General features: G+C 40.2%; 1 protein-coding gene and 1 long non-coding RNA gene across 2 annotated transcripts in view; one reads left to right on the forward strand and one right to left on the reverse strand.

Moving 5' to 3' along the window:
* The window catches only part of LOC122332811, a 37,561-nt gene that overhangs the window by 7,946 nt on the left and 5,945 nt on the right, over positions 1 to 23,670 (forward strand). The window lies entirely within an intron of this gene.
* The window catches only part of LOC122332810 (teashirt homolog 2), a 52,556-nt gene continuing 30,838 nt past the window's right edge, over positions 1,953 to 23,670 (reverse strand). The window contains exon 2 of the mRNA XM_043230226.1: positions 1,953 to 5,764. Within this exon, the coding sequence (XP_043086161.1) occupies positions 2,736 to 5,764 (3,029 nt within the window). The 3' untranslated portion in view covers positions 1,953 to 2,735. The remainder of the gene's footprint in view (positions 5,765 to 23,670) is intronic.

Here is a 23,670-nt window from a genome sequence, read left to right on the forward strand (position 1 = left end):
TTCCACCGCTGTGACTTAATTAGGCAGAGGACTGACACTTCTCAAGTGGCTGTCTGACAAGATGATCCACACGGGCCCGGAGAAGACGGTACAAGCACATTTGCTGGATTAGGCATTCAGGGGGAAGCTCTGTCTATGTAGATGTGTTTTGCGAAAAATCTTCCTTCTAAATGACTAAGACTTTGAAATGACAGAGAACGCAGGGGTCCAAAAGCATCCGGCGATGTGGAAGGCGATAACCAGGGGTGTGTCTCAATACGCTCGCTAGTTTAGCGGCAAGTGCTCACTTATGCAGTGCAGGACCAGAAATGTTGTTTTCTTACCGCAAGTCGACAATAGTGATCAAATGTATGTTCGCCCCAGAGAGACGTAGGGAGTCACATCCCAGATCTTAAAAAAGGCCTTTGGTAATTGCCCAGCAATATTTATCAGGACAGTAATGTAATAATCAGCATAATCGCTTGTTCATTTACTCTCATCCTATTGTTCTTTTAGCATGCTGTGTTGCTTTTATTATTTTTTTTTCCACTGCCATCCCGTATAAACATAAGAGACACAGTTAATTAATTGCGGGGTTGTTTAAACCCCTGATTGTGTATCCGATTGGAGCTCGCCTTTAATGTGGCAATAAATCTCAAATGACTTTGAATTATTGTTCTGAATTAATATTAGAAACAGCTAATTTCCTCCCCCTGATTACAATGACGAAAAGGATCCAGGCCCTTAATGTGAATCTCTGACATTGAGCGTCTACCTCGAAAAACCATTTCAAATGTTCCCCCGTCACACGTGCCCATCCAGTGGCAGGGTCGTTTCAAATTTGGCCATTAACCGCAAAGGCTAAATGACTCAATTGTGAGTTACCGCGGCCGTGGCGCGCTTTCATTTGACGAGACACTTCAGAGGCACACTCTCAATTTTAATTAAGAAACACAAATGACCGGAATATTGCGTTCGTTTTGTCATATTGTTCAGCCTATCTTAAATCATCCTCGGGCTTCCATTTAAAGGAAGTTGGTATTCTGAAGCATAATGGCTCAACGGAGGGAATCAGGAATCCATCGGTGAGGCAAGGCGCTAAATAATTTATGGCTTTAATCTGTGCACTGAGGTGTGAGCTCTATGGCTGTAATTATAAATGCAAGGAGGAATTATTGCGGAATACTTTAACTGCATTAGGAGTCATCTGATGAGCTATCGTGATTGCCTGCTCATTTCCAACAATGGAGGGCACGGCGGTGTCAGGATGCGCAAATCACCAGGTGCTTTCTCCCATTTACTATCAAATGTCACTTTCCTGTTATAAAACAGATACGATGGGGAGTGGTAATTGGTGGCTTGATTGCTTAAAAAAAGGGATGGAAGTCGCATAAAATGTTGCAAGTTCAGAGGGTAATTAAAATTTTTCATAGTTTTGGAAGCTGAGGTGTATCATACGCGATTCTTGAAAGCCCAGTGACAGGGTTAAATGCTATAGGTGAGAATGGAGCTAGTTGTCTTACTTATTACTCCAATGAATATTTCAGAACTTATGTAGCCTTCGCTACAAAAACAATGATATCTGAATAATTCCACCCTTTCCCAGTTGTGTTGGGTGCAATCTGACATTAAATAGCCTTTTATTAACAATTCAACTATTTTTTAAATCACGAAAGAGCAAAACTGTAAGTAGTACATACTGTACTTAATAAATCATGTAAATTTACAACACATGTGACAGTCTGCCCCGACCTGACATTTATAAAAAAATGTCCTGAGAACAGTTCGACCTTTTCAGTTCGACTAGCTACCTGGTTTTACTGTGCTCACTTCCTTAAAAAAAAAAAAAAACTACCTACATGGTAAATTTAATCAAAACAATTTTGTAAAAAGGAAGACGCTGAAAGACAAGGATTTTGCTTTGTTCCAGTCAATAACAATGGATTTAAAGTGAAGACCTTTAGACAGTTAGAAAATGTTAATGCTTTATTTGTATTGGTATAAAAGGTGCAGTGTTCTTTTGTCTCACTAAGCATTTTCTGATGAGACACTTTTTTCTGCGATGCTAAATATACATTAATGTGAGACTTCCTCGTGTCAAACCTGTCCAAATCTGTAAGCCCACACACTGAATCTGCGCCTAAACGTGATTAAACTTTTATTAAAGTGCTTTTCTGTTCTATCGTTGCGACACAAACATTTTACAGAGCAAATATACTGTACATTTCAGTAAATGTTTTAATGTGTGTCTGGCTACCTGTCTGAGCACCTGTGTGTTCACACAAGTGCATGATCAGATCTGCAAATTACAGTTAATGCATCGATCAATTTGTTGTTAAACGTAATACAGTTAAAACTTGCCATATCATACAAATAAATAGTAGTCATAGCCAGAGCTATTGCATGCAAACATCAGCATTTATGTCTCAAGCAGTAATACATTTCATTACTGGTGGTGCATTTGAACAGGGTGCAAAGACTTACGTCAATGTATTCTTAATCTTTTTATGATTATTTATTTTCTAACAGTACACTTCATTCTAACCCAGCCAGTGTGTCCATTTAGTCCTCAATATGATGAAATGTTGACTCTGAAGTTGAAGTTAAAGCATTCTACGTAATGCTACTTGAAACATTATGGAAAAAATGGAAGGAAAAAAAAAACAAAGTAGACAATTTGACCCGTGTTTTATAAAAGCAGAGCAATTACAGTTATTTACCAACAAGATAACTACAAGTAGTAAAAATCAACAAAGCTACTCTTTGTCCATTTCCACAAACTGTGAATGATTCTCAGGGGATTTACTGTGAGTTTTACTCAAGTGAAGTTTGACCGCGTGATTGCTGGCAAATGTCCGACTGCAAAGCTTGCATTTGAACTTTGAGTCAGATTCCTCCTCTGTGATCTGCGAATCCGTCGGCCGGACAGTAAGCGCCTTTGAAAGTTCGGGCTCTGTTACTTTAGTCGCATGTTCTATGGGTAGTTTGTTCATGTCCTTGATTTGGAAACCCAGGTGGTTCTCCAGGTGAGATATAAACGCAGAGGGTGTTCTGAATTGCGATGCACAGTCATTGCAGTAGAAGACCGGATGACCAGTGTCCATGTTCTTCAAAAACTTGGTGCCTCCTGTTTTCCTAAGCTGGTACTTGACGTTGGCAAGCCAGTGGCTTATGGTGGTCATAGAAAGCCCGGTGAACTTGGAGATGTGCATCCTCTCCTGAGGTCCGAGGTCTGAGAGGAGATACTTGCCCTCAGATGTCTGAAAAAGGCTGGAGGCGAACTGGGCTTGAAGGATGAGCAGATGTTGGGGGTTCCAGTTGGACTGTCTGCCTTTACGTTTGTGAACCGAATACATTTCACTGGAGACGTCTTCGAATCGTCGCACGTCGGTCTCCAGCTTCATGGCAGGCACTCTCGCTGGCATCGAGGGTTTTGGGGTTGTGGCTTTTGGAAGAACCTTCACCATGTCAGCAATGTCAGACAGTGCATGTTTCTGGGGCACGGGAGTGGAGGACTGCAATAAGAGGGAAGCATTTGGTTTGCTGTGTTTGTGTTTTGTCAAGTCTATTGGCTGGTCATCATTTGTGTACATGAAGCTATTGCTGGGCCTGATGGCAGTAGATGCAGAGAGTGCTGAAACTGGTTTTTCTAAACCTCTATTCAGTTCTGAAAAGATGGATTGTGTGCGATGGGAGAGGATGCTTTCGGGCCTGGGCTTGTTTGCTTTACCCAAATGATTGTTCAAGACAGACTGTAGTGCGCTTAGAGGGTTTATGCTAAGGACTTCCTGGGAGTCGCTGACAAGCTCTGAAGAACTGCTGTGCCCATTGCTGGCAGGGGGGCTAGGTGACGGGTTCCCTCTGTCAGAGAAAGCTGGGCTCAACTTCCCTTTGATTGTGTCATTCTCTTCACTTACACAGTCTGCATCCAGCTTTGAAGAGGAGGAGGAATCATCTTGACAATCACTGTCATCATTCTCTAGCAGATCAAACCTGCTGCTCTGGCTCTCTTTGCTGTCAGATGCGCCACCCCTCTCCTTTTTGATGTCCGAATTGTGATGTCCCTGGAAACTTTCAAGTCCCCGAAGTCCCTGATAGAACTTCCCCTTGGGTGCGATGGCTCTGTGCTTGTGGTTGAGACTCTGCTTGAGCTGGATGGGAGGAGAAGAGGAAAAGGAGGCGGACTTGATCACCCCTGATAGCTGATAAGCCGCATGAATGCTGGGATAAGCGCTCCAGCTGGGGGTCCCTGTTTGAGCTTTATTGATTGCCGAAGCCACTGTGTTTGCTAAAGACTTGAGAATGTCACCGCCTCCGCTGGACCCCTGCTCGAGGTCTTCTTCTCGCAAGTACGGGTACTTGAAACCGGCATCAGTTGACTTCCGGTCCTCCTCATCTTGTTTGTCTTCCTTGTCTCCATTCTTGTCAGTTTTGTCTGGTGACATATCCCTCGGAGTAGCCCTCTCAGAGTCACCCGATGCTGTGCTCTTCGGAGAAACCTTTTCTCCTTCAAGTTCGTTGACTGCCGGCTCTGCAAGTGTCTGCATTTTCTCTATTGCTAGAGGATCGAGGGCTAGCTGTTTGCCTTTCTTGGAGGCTGAATTTGTTACTTTAATGAAGTGGCCAGTGACCATCATGTGAGTGGTGAGCTGCTGGAGCGTATCGTGGGAGCTTCCACACTCCATGCACTTCAGGATTTGGGATTTGCATGTCTCAAACTGCCATGTATAACTAGCACCGTTTTGATAGCCGTAGCGGTTGTTTGGAGCATTGGCGAGGCCGGATGACCTTTGTGCCTCACTGTAACCCGAAACGCCAGTTGTGGAGTCGGGCGAACAAGGCCTTGTGGCTTCAAATGCACGTTTCTTTGCTGGTGGGACTAATTTGGGAGTGATTACTGGAATAGGTTCTTTCAAAGGCACTTTCTGGTAATGCTTAGTTTTGATCATGTGGACGCTCAGGTCTTGCAGAGAATCGAAAGAGTGGCCACAGAACATGCACTTCAGCACCTTTTGTGCATCTTCCTTGCCTTCCATGTCTTGAAGGTTCCTCTTTCGGTTCTTGGATGATGAAGTGGAGGCAATGTTTTGTCTGTTGTGGTTGTCATCCTGGTAGTGGCCACTCTTGTTCATGTGTACCGTCAACTCCACCAGGGTGTCGTACGCTGCACTGCAGTCTTTGCAGCGGAAACGGCTGGCCCCCGTAAAGACAGCACCGCACGCTTTGCTACTTTGCCTGTACAGGTGGACGGAGCTGAATAGATTAGGCTTTGACACAGGTTTCGGGGACAGCGTTTGCTGCAGGGTTTTTGAAAGTGCGTCCTGGTGCCAGTCAAACTCGCTCTTGGTGCTCCCGTTGGTGCTGTCACAGTTTGCTTTGCTGCCAGCATTAGCAACCTTCAAATCTAGTCCAATCTTTGACCAGTAGGAGTCTGAAAGGAAGTTGGCATAAGCAGCCCTCATTTTCTCCAGGCTACTGTGCATGTCATCCTTCAGTTTTGAGCCCTGGCTCTCTGTGTCCTTCTGACTTCCTGGTGGTGAGGTCTTAAAGTCAGACAGTCTGTCACTGCCATCGCTCAGACGGGATTCCAGCTCAACCTCCTGGTTGGAGAGGACACTGACCGGAGAGTTCTGGAAGCTGTAGCTGCTTTTGTTGTCTATGTCTTTGTCTTCTTTGTCCTTGGAAGTGGGCCTTTCGGAATTCTCATCCTCGACCTGCATTTCATTTTCGCCCTCCTCCACTGCGATCGACTCTTGGACACCAACATCATCCTCTGGCTCGTATGCTGAAAACAGAACAAACGGAGAATAGGGCTGTTATTAGGGCTGTCAAATGAAATGTATTCGAATCAATTACATGATAAAGTGATACATTTTTTAAATATTTAATGGGAAAAGACCTCAAATGTACATAATTGAAAGGTTTAAATGCATGTCCTTCAGTTTGTGCATGAGTTTGTTACATAGGCACTATTTTTTTTTAATAATTAGATATATATTAAACAAACAACCCTAGTTATAACTGTACGAAAAAAAAAACCCTGAAAAAGGTTAATGTCTTTTAAGCATATATACAATATATGTGTGAGCATCAAAGGTTTATGGGAAAAACAGAAAAATACAAAAATGAAGTTGATGTCATTTATTATTAGAAATCGTGTCTGAAATACTGTCATCCTTCTTTAAGTGTAGCATTGTAATCCTTTCTCACAGAAGCTTGTGTGCCCGTAATCTTCTCCTGGTAATAGCGAGCAATTTGGCAGTGTGTGTGATTCATAAGTCACTGACTCAGTATTCCTAAGGTTTCATCTGTTTACACCAACTGTAAGGGTGCAGAGTAAAAGGTGATGAGCATTATCGCAATAGTCTAGTTGAATAAAATAACTATTTGATAGGAGCCTGCACATCTCAAAACCTAATCTAAAAGAGCCCCGTTTGCGATAAACTTCGTCTGAAGATACATTTCACTTTTAAAGATTAAACGGTTAAAAAGTGGGTTCACAATGTCTGGAAAGTTTTTATTTACTGTCAATCATTCTCATTCAGAATGAGGCAAAAACATCATAAGACCGCATAAATGCAGTTAACCTAAAAATAGTTAAATGCAACCTGGCATCCTTCTGATCCCTGCTGAATATTTGCTGGCTACAAATTAACCACTATTGACTAGATTCAAAATCATTTTCTAAATCTTTCATCACTTCTTAAACCATACTGTATTATTCACTTAATAAAATATATCCAAGGCCGTCAATTACATCAATGGCAGCGGTTAAGAAAAATCAAGATCATCTATATTTTATGAACACATATTTGGATAGCACTTTGAATTTCAAGTGCTATTACACACAGATGTGCTCAGTTAAATATACATAGGACCTAACAGCCCGGGCCAGGCACTTGCCTTTCATGTGGTTAATATTTTTCTGAGCTGGTGATGCTCAATGAGAGCAACTCTCAAATATGAGGGCTAAAAGTGCAACGCTGTGTAGCCCTCGCCATGTCCTGTGCCTCTGGATTCTGAAAATAAGACTTTTTATCAATATTTCAAAGGTGCCTCAGGAGTAAGCCTGGAGGTGAACCGATGTCAGCAAATGGATAAAGATGGAGCTGGGATTTAGCCTCTCCAAACAATCCCAAAGAATGGGGTCCCTCCGACAAGGGGCCCGTACGAAAGCTTCCCGACGTGCCACGACCTTGATCTTCCGCAATGAAGATTTCTCAAATGACTGACTCTGACGGATGATTGCATCCAAAAATGCGCTCATGCACTAGCGGTTTCCAAAAGGAGAATCATGTTTTATGTATTGCAATGTGTATATATAGTTTTGAAATAAAAGGAGTGAGATTGTGTGGATTGCTTCTCTGTGGTGTCTCGAAGGTTTGTAATCACTCAACCAGTCGACTGGCATCAAGACGGACACCAGTATTTGCTGAGGTTTAGATTTACAGGATACGTGGGATCAAAAAACGTCAAACATGGAGACTGAAATTAACCCTGTCTTCCTGTGAACTATTGCACAATCCTCGTTCTGTTACAACAAAATACATCATGGCGCAATTTCTTTTTTTTTTCTTCGTTGACTGGCATGTTTCTGCATATCTCTGTTTATAAGATGTTTACGATAGTTACGATCTAAACGAGCAAAGTAACCATGACACCATACACCTGAAGGAATCATTCGACTGATGTTTAGACTGCGGATGAAAGATAGACAGCTAAATGAAAAATGCATTAGTCAACCACACTGCATTTTAGTGAACATGTAATACTCTTTAAACTAATATAAAATCAGGACAGATCTGAGGAGTGTCTCATTCAGAGCAATTAAAAAGCTTTAATGCATGTTTCATTACTTGGACATGCTGCTAGATCCACTCAGCCCGGCAAACGTGTTCTTACACTTCAAGACGATCTAAACAAAATGCTTGCTAATTTTACAGTATTTTGACATATTCAGTTGATTTTGACATTCTATTGCTACGCAAACAATTACCTGACTAAGACAGTGTTGCCTATCAAACAAACTAATTTTATGGTGATTAAATTAAGCAGTTTTCTTTCATTCTAAAAACTTGGGGCATTCTGCAAACCGTTGCCATTTCACTTTGTATACTAAATTTATAAGATTCGCTATTAGACGCATAAGAAAATGTATTAGATTTTGATATGTTTCTAGACGCATCTAGAATCTAATTCTTCTGCAATGCCAAGTAAAACAGTCAGAAATCCTTTTTTAAATGCTGATTTACCTCTCAGGAAATTATAATAATTATTTTTATTATCAGTGGGTCAAAAGCTGGTCTGCTTACTATTTTTGTACTAAGAGGGTAACACTTTATTTTACGGTTACACTTATCAGCATGCATATTGCTAGAATATTAGCATTTTATTAGTGCTAATCAAGCACATATTAATGCCTTATTCTACATCCCCAATCCTACCCAATACCTAAACTTAACGACTACCTTACCGACGATTAATAAGCAGAAAAATTAACAAATTATCGAGGAAAACGTTAATACGTAGTTTTGCAACGATGTCTTTTCTGTCACAAATTTCTTCAGTTTTAAAATGAAGTCGTTTAGTTTGGCTATTATTTGTCTGCTAAAGCAATTCATTGATTTCCTTTAAAAAGACTATCAAGCTGGAACAGGCGACTGATGTGGGTGGCATTATTGCAGTCACCGTTCTCTAGGCTCCGATTTCTCCATCGTCTGAGCATCTGGGATGCACATTAATACAACCGCAGGCACATGTTAACCTTCCAGGCCCAGATCTCTCCGAAATCCCTTCGCGAATGCTTACATTTCCCTTCCTTACCCATTTGTAACAGGGAGCTGGTGTTAGCCAGCTTGCGATCCCTGCCAAGCGACAGGATTTGGGAGTACAAGATCAAACACAAGGACACCGCTCCCACAGACACGAGATACACCAGCCTTTCCCATAATCCACTGCTAGGACACGGCCACGCTAGCGGTCCAATCCCACCCCCCTGTTCTGTTATTGATGTCTGAGCCAATAGAACAACCGAAGCATAATTTGATCCCTGACGTGGGCTATTTGTATTAATTTCAGTAATATTCGATATGCATTATTTTGATTTGGTCGAAGCGGCGCACACACGAATGCCTTTCGTAATCGCGCGTGCATGGCACCTCGTTCATTTAACCTCTCAAAGAAGCCAGGCTCGTTCGCCGCGGGCCCGTGCGCCGTCATCGGGCTTTCTGCTCTATATCAGAGCAATGAAAACAGCCGTCGGTCCAACTAGGCTTACAAAATAAGGCACTGGCACGCCCGTGCAGAGATTTAGCATGTCATAAACTTCTGTAAACCCTCCAATCTGTGTCACAACAAATTTATATCTTCAGACAGGGATATTCAGAGGTCAAAAAACCGAAGGTGTCCATCATAAATCAGCCACTAAGTGTTTATAACATTAATCCGTTGGGAAAGACTCCTGGCATAAGACACCGGCAGCTGGATTTCAAAGAGCTGCCTGATTCCCAGCCAAATGGCTGCAGAAGAGCGAAGAGAAACGCTAGCATTAAACGCGCTTTTCACATCTGATTCATATATACAGTAGCGGTATTATTATGGTTTTTTCTTAAGAGTCAGTTTGTATTACTGTAAGTGTGATCAAAGGCTGGAACAAAACCGTTTTTTAATTGTAAAAGAGACAGTGATGCATTTCCGTTTTTTTTTTCGCACAATGGTGTCAGACGTTTTGATGAACCATATTCTAAACCTACAAAAACTGTAATGAGTTACTGATTTTGCACTTTGATGGATCAAAGTGAGCGTAATCTGTATCATTTCCTCTGGCACCGTCGTTTTAATGTACTTGTGAAAAAAAAATGTGCTGGCTTGAAATTTCATGCACCTAAAATGAAGTTATATGGGTCTTTTTTGGGAGACGGTTGAAAGAGTGCGATATTAAAAAAGAAGCAGAAAAAAAGTTGAGTGTAAAAAAGCATTGAGAAATGTAATATGCGTGCGTAATTTAATACAGCGCTTCAAAATGAGGATCCATCAGACGTCTGTGTTCAACTCTTGATTGAAGCAGCTTTTAAAACCAATAAGTAAAAATAGAAATGACACAAGTAAGATGTAACTTTTGCACTTTTCATTTGGAATATATTAGGTTTAGGCTTATTTTTCATTTTCTGGCTTTTTGATAGATGTTGTACAATATATTTAAAATAAAAAAGACAAACTTAGTCTAAATTTCTAAGACATTTTTTTTTTTTTTTAATCTGGTAGCCATTTATTTTAACAAACAGATTGTTTTATTATAATTAAACGCAATTGTTTTTCTAATACTTACTAATTTAACTGTAATTTAAAAATGTATACTTTATTTTTATTTTGTACTTGTAACCAATTACTGATATGATATACGTTTATAAATTGTTATAATAGCTAGATTTTAAACTGTTTTACAAAAAATATTTATACAGCTGATTAAGTATAATATATGGAATTAAAAAAAATAAATAAATAGTTTTGCTAATATTTTGATGCCGTTATGTTGTGTCCAAACAAACTAGTACCTCAATCATTTTTTTTAATAATAAGTTAAATATTAATATTAAATGTTAGTTTTTTTATTCCTTTTTTTCCAATTACTGGTGACATTTACATCATAAAAAAGAATAATACTATAAAAAGTAAATGTAATAAATAAAAATGTACAATAAAGTACAAATCACCACACAGCCAGCGTAGCAAAATTAATTTTATATTGTTTTTGATGCATTTTTTTGTTAATAAACCAAATAAAACAAATTTAAAATTTAAAAGCAAATTAGACGCATTTAAAATTAATTTAGAACTAGAATTTGTAGTACTTGGTAACCCTAACGTTGCAAAATAAATATTTTGTTGTCTTAACGTCGATGACGTCCGAGCTCATGCCACAGATACTTGATTCTAGTCAAACGTGGAAAGGGCTAAAAAAGGCCATGGCGCGAAAAAATACCAATAAACAATAATTCATATACAGCGTCGTTCCCCACTGCATTAGACAGCACTCGCACGAATAATACAGAGGGAACGGTAATAACAAGAGTTAAAAAGGCGCTCTTCGAGGCGTTGGGGTTTTCTTGGTGGACGTGTCCTTTTAGCGTGCCACAGCGGCGGGCTAATCATCCCCTTCGAGACGTGTGAGGTTCTGTTGGGGGTAAATCTGTCAGTCAGCGTTCAGTCAGGGGTGTGATTTGCATTAGTTCAAGGAACGAGCGCAACACTCAGGCAAGAAGTTTTCCCGCCTGCCCTAATGCTAATGTTTCTATCAGCACGTCATCAAACATTTAGCCCCGTAGCGGTAACATTTCTATCATCGATCGCTTCGGGAGGGCCAACAGCTGCAACATCTCCGGCCCTCCGCGAATATGCGAAAGGTAACGCCAGCGTCGCAGGAGACCCTCTAATTCTGAGGCGCCGTTGACAGGTCTGTGCCACTTCGGCCACGGATCTCCTCGCCGTCTCAGGCTACAGTTTTTGCCGCGCGGCCCGATCGATAGCTCTTTTTACTTCTCATTGATCGTCTAGCAGCAGGAGAGACCTAAGCAGAGGCTGTTATGACATTTCTAGATTTCCCCCTGTCCTTGGAACAATCAATTACACGCGCATGGCAATCAAAACCTCTTTGCAAAATGAACCTGCTCCGTGACATTTTCATCTCCCGGATTTATGCCACGCTTTAAAAAAGAGAGAGGGTGGAATAGAAGAGAGGGAGAGGGAGAGAGAGAGAAAAGGCAAGATTTTCGTGTCCCACATAAAAAGCCTTCACACACACACACACACACACACACACGCACGCACGCACGCAGGCGCGCTAACGAAGCAGGTCATGCGAGCGCTGTAATCTCCACTGCAGTCGCTGCTGCACAGGCAGGCCTTTGTTGGACACACTGCTTTGGCTATTGATTTTTGTCATAAGCTATGACAGCCAGGATCACTGTGGGTTTACCTAACTGTGCCCTAAATAGAGTTCAAGAGTCTTGCGGCGTGCCGAGCTGCGGCGCACGGAGACTTTGATAAATCGCATGCAACAGCAAGACATTCTCATTTAGCAGCGCCTGCCACTCCCAACACGTCTGCAGCGCTGCACAGGAAATACGGTAGAAGCAAGAGCAACGTGCTGTAACCGTTCAGACCGCCAAAGTTCAGAGGAGACTTTTTGTTTTTCCTACTAGGCGGTTATTTTACTTTATTTAATCTATTTTTGAAGTGCTTGTCATTTTTTATATTTTAGTTTGGCTTTATTTCAGTTTTATTTTTTTTTCTTCGTTTTTTTAAGCAGACGTGTTAAGCGCTTAAAGCGCTTTTGCCTTTTTTTAATCTAATTTAATTTCAGTTTAAGCGCCTATCCTTAACCTTTACTCAAATTTAAGTACTTTTAAGTACAAATTTCTGTTTAAATTTGTTTTTATTTCAGTTTTTGTTTAAATGCTTTATTTTATTTTATTTATGCATTTATTTTTAAGTGCTTGTCTTTTTTTTATATTTTGGTTTAATATTAAAATTTTATTTAATTTCTGTTTAAGCTGTTTTTATTTCAGTTTTAGCTGAATTAAGTTTAGTTAGGCTTTAGCAAATTATAAGTGCTTTTATCGTTTTAAATGTTTCAGTTAATTTTTAGTTAATTTTTAAATTTTATTTATTTTGTTTATTTTTAATTTTAGTACATTTTAAAGTTTATTAAGTTTTATTCATTGTTTTGTCACTTTAAAAATTTAAAAAAGTTAAATTAACTTAATGCAATTTTAGTCAGTATTTCGTTAAGCTTTAATAAATTGTATTAAGTCATTTTTTTTATATTTTTGTAATTTTTTCAGTTTTAGTACTAATTTTAATAGTTCAACTTACTCAGATTTGTTTCTGTTAGCAATTAAGATAGCAATGAAGGTGTAGTTAAGTACCTTTTAGAATTTTGTATATATATATATATATATATATATATATATATATATATATATATATATATACAATGAATGCCAAAACAAGAAGATTAAACAATATAAAATTATAATTTTATCATTAGTGGGTCCGTCGCGCTTTGTCTCGATAACCAGAGTTTAAAATGTTAGAAGTTAAAATGTTTAAAAATAAATAAGTAATGCATATATTTCGACCTTTAACTTAATTACAGTCCATAATTAGCATGCCGTCGGATGTTTGGCTATTTAGTAAATCAGTTCAAAGCACGGCTCTGCTGACGTGACGTCAATTAATACTTAACAGGCCCAATTAAATCTTCTCCCAGTGTACCGCCGCAGGCTCTCCGAGAGCAGTGTGAACGTTCTCCACGTCAACATTTACACTGACCAGAAGTGAGAAACACCAGATACACGTCAAGCGCAAAAAACATGTTCATCGTCAACAGCCTGGCCTCTGAAACGGATCCTAAAGATCGATCGAATACTTAAAGTCTGCCGAAGAGATAAAATAAAAAGCATTATGCTTAATGTTTACGTTTGATTGCCCTCCGCCTTTGTTGCTAGCGTCGCTTATTACGGTATAACTTACGCTTAAACCTTTGATATCAGTGAAAAGCGCGGCAGTAAAGTGTTGTGTGTTGTTTTCATGCTGAGACACACTGACTGCTCCGCAAACCTCTTCCAGGGCTCTGGCTGGAAACCAGGCGGCGGAGAGATTAGCGTTAATTTTTGTATGCATGACAGAGATGTTACTTAAAGCACATTACTTCCTTGACTAAACAGGAGCAATTCATGCAGATAAATGCCTTGCTTTCATATACCCACGCATTAAATATTTAATGGTATAATATAATCAAATAGAACTCAGGACTGGAAAAGCTGCAGCAATTGTGGTCTTGATTCGAAGCTTTTGAAGCGGCTGTGTCATACCGTGTATCAAAAGAGCTTCTTTGAAAGAACACGTTCGGGGAAATTAAAGCAAAAACCAAGAGAACGTTGTTAAGAGATCAAAGATTTTTTTTTTATGTTTACGAAAGCACTTTATGGTCACCGAGGCCTGTGAGCCGGTCCTTCGCCGTCCGTGTCGTGGACCTTCGTGGTCCGCAAACTGACAAACATTGGCGATCTTTTTCGCTGGCAAACAAAGTGCTCCTTTGAGACGCAGAAACCCTGCTTCCTCTCGGCTCACGCATGAACCGGGCGATCATGGTCTGCTAGCGATGGCAGATAGAGAGCGAGCGGTGGGAGGAGCTAAAGACAGAGACTCCTCCTCCTCTACCACGTCAAAATTCGACTGGATATTAGAAAAAGCAAAAGAAAAGTGTTTAGCTGTGTTCTCAAGTAATCTTAATGAGAATATTTGACGTCTTTTTCAGTAAAAAATAATGCAATTATTTTGAAATGCAATAATTTTATCCGAAGGGCAACATTTTCTGTATTTGTTATTAACAATATAATATATATTGTGTATTTTATATATATATGTAGATATATATATATATATATATATATATATATATATATATATATGTATATATATATATATATATGTGTGTGTGTCAATTTAATCATGCTTTAATTGGCAAATATTCTTTAACGTGTAATTCAATGTTTATTTTTGAAGTATTTTAATCATTTGATTATAATATTTGCATGTAATTTATGGTTTAAAATGCACACATATTTTAATCAAATTCAAATCAAAGGTTTTCATTTCATTTTAAATAATAAAATTGATTTAAAAAAATTAAAAATATAGGTCAAAAATATTAGAATGAAATTAATTTAATTACAATTTTATATTCATATATTTCTATAACATGTGTATGTCCAAAATTAAGATTTTAGAGCTTGTCCTCATTACAAAATAGTTTTTGTCCTAATTTAGTAAAAACTAAATTAGTTTTTTATACCTAATATTGCACATTCAAGTATTATTATTATTATTATTATTATTTTAAATAATGATGAACAATTGACAGTCAAAGTAAATAAGCAAGTGTACATATATACAGTGCATAACAGAAAAAAACACACTATACTGGCCTAATTACTCGCTCAAAAATGTGCTTGTTAAAAAATGTAAATGGAAGCTTTATGACATGAGCGCTACAGTGTGTCTTCATCTCTGTCCATCCATCGGCTGTCACCGGCTCCTCCACTGATCCAATAAGAGTCTGATTAGGCCTGATGGAGGAGCACTGGCCCCTGCGGCCCCCGGCCCTCCCACTCATCTGAACCTGAGCAGCCAAGCAAGCAGGGTGCTGCTAATGAAAGATCATCAGGCTTTGGTTTAAATTTCCTGATTGAATGTCAGTCAGGAATGTTTGCATGGCGCAGAGAGGCAGAGAGTGTGTGTGTGTGTGTGTGTCACGAGAGAAAGACAGAGAAAGGGACACGCTTTTAAAGGACCTGTCATCTAAATATTGCACTCTTTTGTTCAGTCAATAAAAAAGTCAGCCAAAGAAGAGACGGGAGAGTTTAGACGACAGAATGCAAAGACTGAAATACATTTTGTTAAGCATTTGCCTTCATTTATTAAAAGGCAAAAATGGGACAGGACATTTTTTTCAGCGGAAATCCAGCTAATCTAGTTTGACCTTTTTTTCTTTTGGACTATTTTATTTTAGAGAGAATGTGAGAGATTGTACAAGAATACAGGAAGTTATGTGCAGAAGAGGAAGAAACACTATCACTTACGTGAGCTAACAAATTTTAACTTAACAATACTAAAAATTAAACTAAATAAGCTTTATATATATATATATATATATATATATATATATATATATATACACACACACACACACACAGACACACACACACACACACACACATATATAAAACTAATTAAAACAAAAAAATCAAACATGATGCAATCCATCTAAAGCTGAAAACTACATTGCTCTCATGTCATAATATAATAAAATTATATATATATATATATATATATATATATATATATATATATATATATATATATATATATATATATATATATATATAAAACAGAAAAATTCAAAATAAGAAAATTAAATATAGTAATTTTTCTGTCTAATCATTCCTGTTTGTTGCTCCCTATATGGAAAAACAAAAATGCTATGGAAGTCTATGGTGACCAACATCTCTTTGGTTACCATCATTCTTCAAAGTATCTTCTTTCGTGCTCAAAAGAAGAAAGGAACTGGTGAGTGAATGAGGACAGAATTACAATTTTCGGGCGAACTGCTGCTTTAAATCTCCATGCATGCATAATGGTAATAAGACATTCCAAATATCCCGAAACGCAGAACAAAGTCGTGGCATTAACAAATGTCACAGGACGCACTGAGGTGAGAGAGCGCGGGACACCTCACTTCCTCTCAAAGCGCTCGCCGCTGTCCTAAATGAAAGAGGGGCTTACTGGTACAAACAGATCCGCTGGGACACGTTCCCCGTCCTCTGTGCTGCATATGAACAAAGCCCTCGTGTGGCCTTTGTCATAGTCACCTTGTCTGACATATATAAAAAGGACTGAACGTACCGATGATTACAAAGACAAAGAAGTGGGGTATTGGATCAGAGAACACAGAACTCCTCTTTTTATCTATTTCCTCTGTCTATTTAGGGAATTTGCATTGTAATGGGATTCAGAGGTTCTAATTGATTTTTCAAATTCGAGAACTTGCAACATGTGACCGCACGCCGGCGAAAGACAAAGCGAACCCTCTCCTTCTGACACCGTATGAGCCTTTTGACATCTATAGACTGTTTTTAATGAGCCGACGCTAAAATTAGGATCTTAATACGCCTCCAAAAACCGTTGAAGGTTTCATATAATGCCAAGAGAATTAAATCGCGCGCACGCATGAAGTTTAATAGATCTGAATAAACTGAGAAAGAAAATGTTTTCCTGCACCCTCATGTTATATCCGTACATTTCCCATATTATGCAAGTTGCTGCGTGAGAAAAGCATTATAAAGCATATCCCAAAACTATTGCATGATATTCAAAATCTTAGTTTATGAATAGAATTAATAAAATATGCTGTCATTAGATAGGTCCATGTTTCATCTCTGTGAAATCAAACGTGATGCAATCACGAAAACTACAAGGTTTTTATTGAATAGTTTCCCAAAAATGAAACTACTGTCATCATTTACTTGCCCTTATGTCATTACATACTTGAATGACTTGGAAAAAAAAATAAAAATAAAATAAATTATATATATATATATATATATATATATATATATATATATATATATATATATATATATATATATATATATATATATATATAGAAAATGCTGATCCAGATGTCCAATAACTGGTGTTATGCATTTAAAATATATGTCTATTCAAATATTAATCAAATTAACTGCATTATATGCAGATTAATCAAAATGATCAAATGATCTTTTTAGCAATTAATATCACATTAATATTTCCAAAATATCACAAATAAATTTTTTTTTTTTAAAAATGCCGATTTTATGGGATACCGAAACATGGGCCACTGTCGTTTTTAATTGTTACGGACAATAAAACACTGAGGCATTTTCCCAGTTCACTTTTTTTTTTTTTTTTTTTTTGGAAAAAAGCGAGACCTGGATATTCTTCAAAAACTCCCCATTTGTGTTCTCCGGGAGAAAAAAAATCACAGCGGTTTGAAATGACACGAGGGTAGGTAAATGATGGCAGAAATGTAATTTTTGCGCGAACTATCACTTTAAAATCATTTGCATTTTCACGTACCCTCCCTCTCCTAGCAGATATTCTATGGATCTTTCATTAGGTTTTGGCCCCCCTCCAGTCGCCCATTTGCCTTATACAAGCAGTTTTGTGCAGTTTTCAGCAAAGGATGCATTTTTTATATTCCAAGTTCATTAATAGTAGATAGCCAGTTTTTCCCTTCATTAAATACAATGAGACTTCCCAGTGTATTTGCAACAGAAGCGTGGTGCTGTCAGCTTCTTGTGGGACCAAAGGCTGTTTGGTGGCACAAATAAAGCGAGGGAAGACGACTCTCACGCCAAAACCTGCAACACAGCGGGGAGCGAACACCAAAGGGAGAGAGAGAGAAAGGAAAGCGCTTCCAAAACAGACCCTCTGTTCACGGTTACTATTCATTTTAATGGCGAATTTGTCGGGAGTTGTTGTCAAACGTCCTCCGCGCGATGATTAGGGACCGCCGTTCGCTTGAAAAGCACTGACTTCGGGATGCGCCGGGAGAGCGTTGTCACTCGGCGACAGCCTGCGCCGCAGACAATGGCTGCCCGAATTGTGAGAAGTGTTGGCAAAGGCATTCCCTGAAAAGTTTCCCCCCTCAACGCTACTTTTCTGCTGTTGGTGGATATTTTGTCGCGTTGATATCGAGTTGTTGATTAGAATGAAAAAGGAAGCCACTCAATTGAAAGGCCAAAAGCTCCCCGCAGAGCAGTGTCAGCTACTGAGAGAGATTGACAGTCTTCTTTTGAGTCAACTTTTTTTCCACTTCATAAAAGAGCATTGCTGCATGCGCTGTCAAAGGAGTAAAGTTGCCGTTTAAGGGCAGCGGGATTTCAAACCGCACAGACAATTTAGCTGGAAAGCGACGGAGAAACCACAACAGAAAGTACAGATTCTAACCCTGTTCTTACTGCATGAACTTTGAATAGCAGCATGAGTCACTTCCTTAAGTTTCATATTGACTTGATGGATAAACGAGTTCCCGCTTTAAATGACTAATACGCTTCTATCGTGTATCAGTGGCATAGGAACAAATTATCTGTTCCACAGAATTAAATCTTCATGGCTGTGATGACACAATGAGTAAATTATTCCAAACAGAAAGCAAATGATTTATCAGACTACCCTTTTGTGCTCTTGACCTTAGGCAAAAAAAGCTAAATGAATAAATATACAGTATGAAAAGATCCTTTATAAATAAATGATTTGTTTAAAATAGCTGTACATTGTGTCATTGCTTGACATGTCATATCAACATCCGTTCACTAACCTCAGATCTCTCTGTAACACCAGTACCAGCGGAGACATATCTGTCACATCTTAAAATGGGTTAAGATGTAAGTGACAGATCTATTTATATTAACAAATACATTGATATCCTGTTTTTTTAATTAGTTTTGTGGATTATCCCTATTCCAAAAGTTCCTCTTTTTTTTTCCCGACACCTAATTCAGAGTGACCTGCTTTCGGCGCTATTGGTGTTAAGTTTCTAAGTGAATTACTTATCAGTCTACATAATGATCACATCCACCCCTCGGCCCTTTTGAGATTCCGGGCCGCTGAGGGGTCTTAACCAGTAATGAAGTGGGAGGGGGTTCTGCTTGCTAGAACGGAATGGCATGGCCCCTTCCTCCACAGCACGTCTGAAAGTGGTTAATTTATGGAAGAAGAGTGGGGAAGGGAAGGCGGCGATATGGAACACGTAGCCCCGCGTGACTGAAGGTTGTGCACCAGCAGGGGGAGGAAGACGAGGAGAAAGAGAGAGGGAGATACTGAGAGAGAAAGAGAGAGAGAGAGAGAGAGAGAGAGAGGAGGTGAGGGAGGCGGGGACCAGAGCGACAGAGGAACGGTTAATGGAAATGAGTGACAGGCTTTCAGAATGATTTACAACGGGCGGGCGGCGGCGGAGCCCGGTGCTTTGATGGATGATCCTGAAAGACGGCGAGCGACCATAAATCATGTCTTTGAATCATTGACAGAGATAAAGGAGGGGGCGAAAAAGCAATGGCATTGACGTTCATTCTTCCAATAATGTACATTGACGAGTTACACTACCGAGCCTTAATTAAAAAGTGAACGCGAGCTCCACTCTCTCTCGCTCGCTCGCCCCCCCTCTTCTCCGCGGTGATATCAGCGGTAATTAAAGATGCGTCGAGGCCCCGTCCCCGGTCTTGCTCCCACTTCCGCCCGTGGCTTGCAGTGGCCAGATTAGATAGACGCTTGGCGAGGAGATAACGTCACTCCCCCTCCTCTTCTCTCAGCGAGGGGCCTCATTGCTCAATGGCTTTCCACTTCACGAAACACGCACAAATACACACCTGCTTTCCCTCCCGACTAGCTGCTACGAGTGTTTTCTACATCCCTACGCCGTCTGTACAGGTGTCTGACTGGGACTGCGTCTCTAAATTCAAATATCCTGGCACGGCTCGTAGCAGCGCCTTTGTAAAAGCAGTAAAAAAAACACCGTCCGCTCACAGGCGCTGGACGGTTTTCAAGCTACACGGATTTGTGCGAACAAATTTCTGAGGGCGGGCCCTTCAGAAGCGACTCTTTTCTCCAATAAAGTGACGGATGTCAGGAGTAGAAAGGGAAAGAGAAAGAGAAAGACAGCGAGACAGGAGAACGGGATAGAAAGATAAAGCTGGGGAAGAGATGTGCCCTGTAGAGGCGGTGGCAGGCGAACTGAGGAGGCAGCATTCCACATCAGCTGGGATCCTCCAAAGTGCATACAATGAAGCAGCGAGGTGAAAGTAATCCCGAACATCTGTCCTGGGCGGCATGCACGCGCCGCCTGTTTGTTCCGTTCGAGGAAAGAGGCATTAGAGAGGGAGGATGGGATCAATTCATGCACTACTTCTCCGAGGGGATCCAAGCGCAAACGGTACTCTGCTGTTATACATAGCCTGGAACAAGATGGAGACGGTTGCAGAGACAGGAAGGAGGTGAAGTGCGAGACCCTGGGACCCGACTAAATGCTGTTCGGTTGCTGCATTGAGCGAACATGCTACGTGACCTCCCTGCGGGAAGTGTGGCGAGGCAGCTAAAACCCGCGAGCGAAAAGAAGGTTGTTGGTTCAAGTCCCACAATGAATTTGCCTTATTATTACTTTTATATAGCAAAGCAGAACATTTGATAGATATGAATACATGACATGTTTTGAGTGTGTGGAAAGCAGATACAGGGTATAGATACAGGGATAGAAAGTTTCAGACATCCAAAAACACAACCGGACTTCTCGGAAGTACCGATTAACGGATGCCTACATCAAAAGTGTGTCATGTAACCGAAGGTGAAACCGGAATAAGTTTTATATATCCTTGCATTTTTCTGCATCCTTAGGTTGAATCACCCCCATTGGAAACATGCGACTTGCTGTGCGCTAAAGTGCTACTCACTGACTTGCTTACATAAATCCTTTGGAATACTGCATTGTTAAGGATTTTAATGACGGTACTGCCATGGCTTTGACTCATCATCGCTGGATGTGAATCTAAATGTCCAGCCAGGCTTTGACGACCAGTGAAACCGTGATATGAACAATGAGGCATTGAGATCTCAGATGCTTCTTTTCCTGCTTCTTATGTCACTGTCCTCAGCTGTCAGTGCTTCAAAAGACACAGACGTGGGCCTTACGTCAGAGGCCAGACCTCCTTCTGACTTGGCCACTTAGTGCAAGTCGTGCCTGAGACTGTAACCTTACACCATGGCTCTGTGGGAATTTGTGCAAGTGTGTGTGTTGTGAGCATACTAAGAGACACAAAAATGTCCCTCCAGCTGGACGATGACATTTTGGCGGTTCCGAAAAGAAATTGCGACAACAATAGTGCTCCTGTGGCGCAATACTGTGGCACACACACTACTGGGGCCTAGAGAGAGGTAGAGAAAAACGAGGAAGTGTCGCACCAACCGTAAAGTCTAGGTCTGGGTATTCAATCTGGTAATTATTTTTCGTCGGATTCTGAAGTTGTAAATCTATCATGTCGGATCCCATGCTGACATTTTCAAACATAGCTTGATGGACACCTGAAGTAATTACATGTCATTCCTCTGTTTGAAGGTTTCCAGGTTTAGTGCCACATCTTTCTATCCGTCTGCTGTCGGCAACCTGCAGTGACATAACTCGAATTTGATTCTATCAAAAAAAGAATGCACCCTTGATTTTCGACAAAGATGGGCGCATGAGGAATCGCATACTGTGATGCGAACGTACCAAGAAACTCAATAAACTTGAGAGAGACTCTTTGTCTTGGAGTATTTACTCAACTCGGGGCCCTGTGATCTTAAATGGTCTTAAAAGATGATCCATACAATAATGAAGTCCGCTCTCCTGTTGGCTGGCCTCCCAAACGCACAACATAATCAAAGCAAAGTCACTGGGGGATTCTGTGGAGCTGCTCTGTGTTTGACGAGCAAACATTCGTTTTATTTGTTTGTCACGGACCTCTCGGCAGAGCCCACTAACGACGGCGGAATATTAATTGATGTATATGGAATGTAAATACAATTCTGGAAGGTAAAAGTGCTGCGACGTCAAAATGATGCAAGTGTCAAATTGACGTATACTCAACCTGAATTTAACCCTGAGGTTTATCAATCTCAGATCAGCAGAGGAAGTCATAATGAGACCGCAGTCTTGTTCGGTTCTCGCCTACCCACGCACTTGCTACAGCGCGGATCCCACCCTCTCCCCTCCACACTGGGTCAGACCACCCTGTTTGCAGCGGTGGCGGCTCAGGCCTCTGGACTTGCTGTCTTGTTGTTCTTGGAATGCAGTGAAAGCAAATAGCTGCTTAAATGGCCCCCTTCGTTCCCAGACAGAACCAAAAAGCTGTAGAGCCATTCATCAAAAGACTCCGACAACCTGCTCCTCTACCTCCCCCCTCCAGGCACGGCCATATCCCCTCTCTGGGTTTTAACTAGGACTCCATATCATTCCAGAAATGACAAATGATACTTATATCTGTGGCCTGTGCCGAATCAATAGGCATGCAGAACGGCTATCCATCTTGAGAGCTATCGACAGCTGCTGCCTGACATCAGGGGAGAAGCGCCTGGTGGCTTTATTCAACAGTGAGACAAAGCTAATGGCAGCATATATTTTCCCTGAAGTTTGTAAACCGACCGTCCTGTCCTCAGCAGTCCGAGTTTATGGCTTTTAATTTTTTATCTAGCCACTTTTCTTTAGTATACTGTGCTAAAGTTATGACAAACCTTGTGACAGAGCAGCTAGCAACACAGCAGCTCTCTGCCTACTAGATTCACTGCTACGATAAACGTATTTTCAAAAGATTTAGGAGGATTTCTTTCAACACACATTGAGCCCCTGTCAATTTTATAAATTGTACTTGTAATCTAGCCTCTTCTACTTAACTAAGTTACGATACCTTGTATTTACAGCAGCTAGTGGACATTATGCACACATTACCTCCAGCTGGAGTTTATGAATTTATTTTCTATAGTGTATGGTGCTAAAGTTGACAAACCTTGTTTTTATCATAGTGCCAAAGCAGCTCTTTGCCTACTAGCATCTTTGCCACAGTGAGTGCATTTTCTTTCAGCAAACATCAAGCCCATTTTGATTTTATAGATTGTAATTTTTATTCAGCCTCATTTTTATAGTATACTATGCTAAAGCTATGGCGAACCTTATGTTTATCACAGTTAGTGCCACAACGGTATTCTCCTACTGGCTCTCTTGCTACCTCTTCTTTGTTGCAATAGGTACATTTTCAAATGTTTTAGGAGGGTTTCTATCAGCAAATACTTTGAGCTTATAGTTTTGATTTTTTATCTAGCTGTTTTTCTGTTGTATACAGAGTTACGACAATCCTTTGACAAGCATAAAAGTGAAACACTCCCTATGAAAGCTAGCTGTACAATTATGACCTTCTGTAAGGGTATGTAGGTTGCGCGCAAGGCTAGCACCTGCCTGTGTTTACATGGCAGTTTATGCTGCTGTGAGCTGATGGTGGAGCGATACGGGCCCAGGCTGCACAGCACCGTCTGTATCGCAGCAGCTGACAGATAGCACTTCAG

Source organism: Puntigrus tetrazona, unplaced genomic scaffold (assembly GCF_018831695.1).
Source record: "Puntigrus tetrazona isolate hp1 unplaced genomic scaffold, ASM1883169v1 S000000148, whole genome shotgun sequence".
Classification (NCBI taxonomy): Eukaryota; Metazoa; Chordata; class Actinopteri; order Cypriniformes; family Cyprinidae; genus Puntigrus; species Puntigrus tetrazona.